Below are 8847 nucleotides of genomic sequence, written 5' to 3' on the forward strand. Positions count from 1 at the left end.
TTTTGTAACCTAACCAGTTGGCAGGTTTCCCGTAACAACATTTTGAGGATTTAATATTTTGTGGTTGTCATCTTCAAAGTTGTTTCTGCGGATTGCTTAAAGCAACATTTGCATGACTCAAAATGTATTACATGTAAAAGGCTTTGAAAATAGAAAAGCTTGGTGAAGGCAGATGCTTGTTTTTGTGAGAAATCTTTGAAAAAATAACAGGAATTTCAAGTTCATATGAAAAGCGCATACAAATATGTCATGTCTCAAAATCGATATACTTCTTACCTCTATATTGTTTTATGTCCTGTGGATTTAAGAGGAAAGATGACACATTTAATGGGAAAGTGAACCTGTCAGGTAGCCTTAATTCAGCGATGCAATTTTCCTGAATTTTTACCACTTTTTCTCTCTGGCCTCCATTGATTTAGTCACCCTAAATTGGGGCACCCTAAATCTCCAATAACTTTTAAACATGTTATGATATAGACATGGGGTTTTGACCATTGGTTTTCTTAGAGGAGTATCTACACAAGTAACATATTTTACCCATTGGTCAAAATATGTGTTCTTGATTGGACTCTCTCTCCCTCTTCCTTCGACAGTTTTGTCTTATGAATTATTGAAAATCGGCTCTTTATTCAACTCACTACTTTATTTATATTGGGCTTATATCGGGCTTGTTTTTGGAAAAAAAACACACACCCTTTAAAACGACAATATTCAGAGCAAGCCGTTCTGTAAAGGAACATTATGGTTCCGCTGCTAATGATTGAACATTTATGATGTTTGAAATGCAATGCAGAATTCAAAAGCTCATTAATGGAATAGCAAAATATACATTACGGACAACTATTAAGTATTCACTAGGCGAGTGTCCCATATCATGGCAAGGAGCAATAATGTAAGATGTGTACGATGATCTTGATGCAGCCACGACTTAAAATCCTAGGGAGACTAACTGTATTCTTATTTATTAACATTTGTGCTTAGCATTTATACAATAAGGATTTGTGCATGGTTGTTGGTAGCTGGGATATATGAACGATAACTCAACATAGTAGGGAATTCCAAAAGATTGTCCAGTGGACTACACGAGCTGCATGTAAAAGATATAAAGCACATAATACATTATCTGTTGTTGCCATCATATTGCTAGTGCCTAAAGTTAGAATGATGAATTAACCATTTGCATTGCCCATATGGTCTCATAAGATGTAATATACTGGACCTCACACCTAAGGCCTATACTGTATTTTTTTCCCAGCTCATATGATTTTGAACACACCAAAACACATACCTCTTCCAATACCGTTTGCCCTGGAGCCCTTAACAAGCCAGGTATCCTCTTGAGGGCAGGATTTGGAGACGGACGGATTAGATTCCTGGGATATGATGATCTAAGACAGGATAGTGTGGCATGTAATCATCTTATCCTATTTACTGTTGGTTTTGCAGACGGAACAGGCTGTTTGGCATTTCATGGGTGTTGTGTGACGTTTTCATTTGATTGTCAAATAAATCAGTTCAAAAAGTAGGTTACCTGCGCAGTTCGATCCACCATAATAATTTAGCCTACTATCATTTACTACTGGCAACTTTCACCCCTAATTTGGACAAGTTTCTGCTTGCAATTTCTGACATTTGCTTGTCAACTATAGTTTGATACATGTAGCTTCTCTTCTGTCATAACTTGTTGCCCCAGAAGACTAAATAAAGTAGTGCTCACCAGAATAATATCTTACATCGATAGACTGAATGCATTAGTAATCTAGTTAACACTGGTAAAGTTGTCTGTTTCGTTTAGGGGCCGTGGGGGGAAAAAGGCAACAGTGGAACGATTGGTCCTGTGCAAAATGTCCAAAATATCATCAGTTTGACCAGTTTTAAGGAAATGAAAATCTGAGAAAATGATTAAACACATTTCTGATAAGACCTCAAGTCATCTTCGGTGCATATTTTATGTGGTTGAAAAACTGCCTTTTTGCATAACAGTGTCAAAGAGAACACATTACACAAACATTCATATTTTCTCAAGAGATGCTGAAAGAAAGAAATAATATGTTCCCAAGACAAAATTAACATTTGTTGTATAATTTCACTGCAAGAAATGCGTAATTCTGCAGGAGTTAATATTAGATAACGCTACATGTGAGAGATTATAGGCCTACAGCAGGTGTCCATATTTCAATTACTATTCAATTTAACCCATACACTTAAATTAGGAATATTCTGTTTATTCATGGATACAGGGACACTCATGAGTGGGATATCAAATGTGCATGTAAACAGCTTATCCCAGATAAGACCTTAAGCGGGATATGAGCTACTATCCTGAACAATGTGTACATTTAAACATGGTCAGTGGGGTCGGAGAGGCGTGGTAGGTAGACAGTACACTAAGACCAGGGACCTCACCTTGTAGAGGCTGCTCCACTCTGAAATAAATCACCAGGAGAAAAAACATCCAGTGTGGATAAGTGGCTGGCCCAAGCTCATGCAGGAGGCGCAGTGAGTCAGTAATGGATGTTAAATGGGATGCACAGCCTGGAGTGGAAAGGAGAGAAAGGGTGCCATCCACCTTGGTTTACCACAGGATATCTTCAAAGCCTCTCGCTAGGCGCTGCTTGTGTTTGTTGTTTATCTGCTTCATAGATTTTTTTTATATAGTAGGGATAGCACGGCATCGTTAGAAGTGTCACTTTATTTAAAAATTAAGGAGCAGGTATTCCATATTCACAGTGCAGAAATATTACGTTTGCTATGTTTATGTAGAGATTAATTTATGGTGGCATTGTCTGTACCTGTGATATTAATTTGTGAAATTCATCTGTGTGATTGTTGTCGATTGTAGCCACAATGTTATTTCTTCCCACAGGAATACACTATAGACGTGTTCTTCCGGCAAAGCTGGAAAGACGAGAGGTTAAAATTCGACGGGCCCATGAACATACTGCGGCTGAACAACTTGATGGCCAGTAAAATATGGACGCCAGACACGTTCTTCCACAATGGGAAGAAGTCAGTGGCTCACAACATGACCATGCCCAATAAACTACTGAGGATTCAAGACGATGGCACCCTGCTTTACACCATGAGGCAAATATACAGGGTCACTGGGTTGCCAGGGAAAATACAGTTTAATGAAATGTTATTAACGTAGCAGGTTTAGCTTGTGTTCTTTCAAGTAAAAGCCTTGTCTTGTGGGAGTCAGAACGGCTCATAGGAGCCTATCTCCTGTTTCTGTAGCGTGAGGCAGCTTGATGTACAAGTACACCCCCTGGACAGGACGCTAGTCTATCTCAGGGCCTTACAATTAACGTGGAACAGGAAAATACAGGAGTACCAGTCTCCCCAATGTCACCTCAACCCAAACACATCTCATTACATCTCAGTTATAGATAATTTATTTTATTTTTTACCTTTATTTAACTAGGCAAGTCAGTTAAGAACAAATTCTTATTTCCAATGATGGCCTAGTGGGTTAACTAGTGGGTTAACTGCCTTGTTCAGGGGCAGAACGACAGATTTTTACCTTGTCAGCTCAGTGTCGTGTCTTTGGCTATGCCGGATTAAGTAATATGACATGCTATTCTATAGCTGTTATCTTCCGAATAAACTCTGAAAGATCTAGTAATATTTTACATCAATAGCAGTCAATATTAATCGTTACCTTATTTCAGTCTCATCTGAAAGTTGTAAATTCTTGGTTATCTTCACGAACCCTGGCTAACAAGTTGAATCAGCAATACAAAATTGGTTTAATTACAGTATTTATTTACTAAATACTTAACTAATCACACAGAATTACACATACACAGAATGAATCATACTTTGATTACAAATTATGTCATAAAGGAAAACGTCCTTAGTGGACAGAACAGATTTGACAGCTGGTTACACAAATAACGGGGGTCGGGTTTGAGTGAAAGAGCGGGAAGACTTGAGGAACAAAGGGAGAAGCTATGTCTCTATTGGGCCGTAGGCAGCTACTCTATCATAAATACAGAATCTTATGCATTCTAAATCACCGCCCATTTGGAAAAGGAAAATGCAATAAATATTTACTCTGAGCTGCGCTTCAATAGGTTGGTGGTAGATGGAAGGCTGTGTTGCCCAACAGAGTCCTTTGAAGAGTGTCTCTGGTGGTGAACGGGATACGTTGTAGTGTCGTCGTTGTGTGGTAGACGCGATACTCTGTCTCTCCTCTCCTAGCCCACGTTTACAGCGGCCGCTGCTAACTCAACGGCTAGGAGGTATCACTTCTGTAGCAAATAAGAGTTCAAAGTTCATACCATTCGTAACCAAAGCTCACGCGGAGGTTGGCTTCATTCTGTAGTTATTATCTGAATCCTTCTGACATCGGACCGTCTTCCTAATGTACAGGAGGTTACATTTTCGTCAAGGGCTTATATAGTGGGGGGAGAGAACGGTGTGTTTCATAGTTTATAACCCATGTCTCTTCACAGGGGCGGGCCACTGATTGAGCAGAGCTCTAACTTTATGAAAACCAAAATCTCTCATTTAGAAGCTAAAATTACATTTAATCTTTTCACAAATAGTGTCATATTTAAACATTTAAATTGCACAACAATTCCATGTGAATCTGATAACTATAATGTGTAGACTTTCCCAGATACAGTTTGTCGTCCTGTCATCAGTCATAATGTCTCAGATGACAACCGAACTGACATCATATTCATTAAGTACCAACACATTTTCAACTGGTTCTATTACCAAAATATGGTTCCTTTCCCCCCACTTGTTTGATGTTCCCAGACTCTCTATGTTTAACAAAGGCTATTCAAGAGTCCCTCAGAGTCAGAGGGAAGGGAGAAAGGTATTTATGCGGGGTTATAAACCTTACCCACAGGCCAACGTCATGACATCAGGGATTTGATCTTGCAGCCTTTCGGTTACTAGTCCAACGCTCTAACCACTAGGCTACCTGCCGACCCACATTCTACACATTTTGCCATGAGGCTGAGAGAAAATGTTGCTGATTTAAAGCTAATTTCCTGAAATTCTCCACATATTGCCGTGGGGCAGGGAGAAAAATGTGCAGTTTTATAGCTCATCTATAGGTACACATTTTGCGATGAGGCTGAGAGAGGGTTGAATATACGCTAGTGGCTTTATTGCAAGATTTTACTCACTCAGTGCCAAAAGGGCCATTATTTTGATAAGCAAGTGCTTTGAGAATACAGAAGAAAAATATTGCCCAAACAGAGGCCATTTTGAATTGAATCATTGTCAGGTTCTTTAGGTGGTTAGAGCGTTGGACTAGTAACTGAAAGGTTGCAAGGTCGAACCCCCGAGCTGACAAGGTAAAAAGAAAACTGTCGTTCTGCCCCTGAACAAGGCAGTTAACCCACTGTTCCTAGGCCATCATTGAAAATAAGAATTTGTTCTTAACTCACTAGCCTAGTTAAATAAAGTTAAACATAATAATAATAATAATAATAATACATTTGGCAGGAATGGAAATAGACACAGAGCATCTTCACTGCACATAGTGCAATATATTTCAGAAATTGCCCACTATAATCTGGGGATTCTCAGTGTGCCCTATAAGCATTTGTATCCCTTTGGTTTCCATCAACTCTGGTCCTGCTTAATTATTGATTTAACCTTAGTTACATTTAGGTTGAAAGAGGCACTCATGTTTTTTGGTACAAATGCATTGCTTGTTCATTCTAACACTACCAAACACACTAAACATATGCAGCTGAAGTCGGAAGTTTACATACCCTTAGGCTGGAGTCATTAAAACTATAGTTTTGGGCAAGTCGGTTAGGACATCTACTTTGTGCATGACACAAGTCATTTTTCCAACAATTGTTTACAGACAGATTATTTCACTTACAATTCACTGTGTCAGTGGGTCAGAAGTTTACATACACTAAGTTGAATGTGCCTTTAAACAGCTTGGAAAATTCAAGAAAATGATGTCATTGCTTTAGAAGCTTCTGATAGGCTAATTGACATCATTTGAGTCAATTAGAGGTGTACCTGTGGATGTATTTCAAGGCCTATCTTCAAACTCAGTGCCTCTTTGCTTGAAATTGTAGACCTCTACAAGTCTGATTCATCTTTGGGAGCAATTTCCAAACGCCTGAAGGTACCACGTTCATCTGTACAAACAATAGTACACAAGTATAAACACCATGGGACCACGCAGCCGTCATACCGCTCAGGATGGAGATGCGTTCTGTCTCCTAGAGATGAACGTACTTTGGTGCGAAAAATGCAAATCAATCCCAGAACAACAGCAAAGGACCATGTGAAGATGCTGGAGGAAACAGGTACACAAGTATCTATATCCACTGTAAAACGAGTCCTATGTCGACATAACCTGAAATGCCACTAAGCAAGGAAGAAGCTACTGCTCTAAAACCGCCATAAAAAAAGCCAGACTACGGTTTGCAACTGCACATGGGGATAAAGAGTCTACTTTTTGGAGATATGTCTCTGGTCTGATAAAACAAAAATAGAACTGTTTGGCCATAATGACCATCGTTATGTTTGGAGGAAAAAGGGGGAAGCTTGCAAGCCGAAGAACACCATCCCAAACGTGAAGCGGGGGTGGCAGCATCATATTGTGGGGGTGCTTTGCTGCAGGAGGGACTGGTACACTTCACAAAATAGATGGCATCATGAGGAAGGAAAATGATGTGGATATATTGAAGCCATCGCGACATCAATCAGGAAGTTAAAGCTTGATCGCAAATGGACAATGACCCCAAGCATTCTTCCAAAGTTGTGGCAAAATGGCTTAAGCACTACAAAGTCAAGGTATTGGAGTGGCCATCACAAAGCCCTGAACAGAATCCTACGGAAAATTTGTGGGCAGAATTGGAAAATGGTGTGCGAGCCAGGAGGCCTACAAACCTGACTCACTTACACCAGTTCTGCCAGGAGGAATGGGTCAAAATTCACCCAACTTATTGTGGGAAGTTTGTGGAAGACTACCCAAAACGCTTGACCCACGTTACACAATTTAAAGGCAATGCTACCAAATACTAATTGAGTGTGTGTAAACTTCTGACCCACTGGGAATGTGATGAAAGAAATAAAAGCAGAAATAAGTAATTCTCTCTACTATTATTCTGACATTTCACATTCTTAAAATTAAGTGGCGATCCTCTGACCTAAAACAGGGAATTTGTACTTATATTAAATGTCAGGAATGGTGAAAAACTGAGTTTAAATGTATTTGGCTAAGCTGCATGTAAACCTCCGACTTCAACTGTATCTGTGTTTTGGGACACTACAGTGACGCATTGGGCTTTATGTGTTGTATCTAGGTTGACGGTTCACGCAGAGTGTCCGATGCATCTGGAGGACTTCCCCATGGACTTCCACTCATGTCCCCTGAAGTTTGGCAGCTGTGAGTAATGCATACCAAATACATAGACGCACGGCGTCACTGGGTTGCCAGGGCATTACTCTCATGAAAAGAACATGGGATTTGAAATTCGTGGAGGAATCAAAATGTGTCTAGTTTAAGTCGTACAATAGGTCATGTGTCGTATGTGTGTAGGTCATATTGATTTAGTTGGGGGGCCACCAGTTTTGAATGAATCACCACTGTGACCTTTGTGTTCAGTATTGTTCAGCGCCGCTCCTCACTCTGCTCCATGTCAACAACACTGTCACATTGTCTTTTCCAAGAGGCAGAATTTGATCTTCTTGCTTCATTTGATTTGAGCCTAAACCCGCATACAGTCCCACTCTCAAGTCCCACACCATAACTAAACAAACCAAACAGGGGATACAAGACCAAACAAGACACAGGATAAGAATAGACTCTGTTTCTGCTGCTACAAACACTGAGCTTTAAATTTCAACTCTGCCAGTTACAGCAATAACCATTCCATAACCACTAAGGGTGTAGAATTACCTCCCACCCCCCACACACTTTTCACTTAAAACACACGCTGTCAGTAGCAGCACATATTTAGAAAGGCTTTGGTCTGAGCTTCTGGGAAAAAGATAAGAAGGTAGTGTTATTGGGTTTGGTGGCTGAGTTGAGCTCTCTGTTTTCATCCTAGTATTGATGCAGCACTCTCCTCTCCTTTGGCTGCTACTACCCTTGGATGTTAGTTAGAGTGGCACATTGTGGCACAACAAAATATTTTTATTCAATTGCTCCATACCACAAAACCCAATTCTAAAGACTTTCTTGAAGGAGCTCTAGAAATGATGCTAATTGAAAAAGTAGAATCTGAAAATATTGTCATACACAATGTGGATATGTTTGTTCAGTTGCACGATGCATTATTGTTCAGATGATAAACAAAACAAAACAAACTAATGCTTCGTCCCCTAAAATCAAATAAAACGCTACTTGAGTCAGTATGTCATTGCATGTTGTGAAGTGCACTGCAAGCTGTCCCCTGGCTATAAAACATTCAGCCTATTAAAAGAAACTCAACCATTGCCAATGCCAATTAATAATACAAGCCTTACTTTAAATGTTTGGAGGAGTTAATACTGTATGTTAAGTGTTTTCATGGCGCAGCAAGACAGGCAGCGGGAGAAAATCATTCTCTAATGGCGTTGAGGACTCACTGTGTCAATGTTTACTCTTTGAAATGTCTTAGCCTCTTTGGCAGGGTAGCCTAGTGGTTAGAGCGTTGGACTAGTAACTGAAAGGTTGCAAGTTCAAATCCCAGAGCTGACAAGGTACAAATCTGTCGTTCTGCACCTGAACAGGCAGTTAACCCACTGTTCCTAGGCCGTCATTGAAAATAAGAATTTGTTCTTAACTGACTTGCCTAGTAAAATAAAGGTAAAATGAAAATTTAAAAATATTTGTCTCTGCATAAAACCCCCACGGTTTGGAAGATATCTGTC

General features: G+C 39.8%; 1 protein-coding gene across 2 annotated transcripts in view; it reads left to right on the forward strand.

Annotated features, from left to right (window-relative positions):
- LOC110488904 (gamma-aminobutyric acid receptor subunit alpha-2) overlaps window positions 1-8847 on the forward strand; it is a 67826-nt gene that overhangs the window by 20570 nt on the left and 38409 nt on the right. For both annotated transcript variants that reach the window (XM_021561360.3, XM_021561359.3), the window contains exons 5-6: window positions 2867-3087; window positions 7296-7378. In XM_021561360.3, coding sequence (XP_021417035.3) covers window positions 2867-3087; window positions 7296-7378 — 304 coding nt within the window. The remainder of the gene's footprint in view (window positions 1-2866; window positions 3088-7295; window positions 7379-8847) is intronic.

This window comes from Oncorhynchus mykiss, chromosome 14 (assembly GCF_057628025.1).
Source record: "Oncorhynchus mykiss isolate SJ-2025 chromosome 14, ASM5762802v1, whole genome shotgun sequence".
NCBI lineage: Eukaryota > Metazoa > Chordata > Actinopteri > Salmoniformes > Salmonidae > Oncorhynchus > Oncorhynchus mykiss.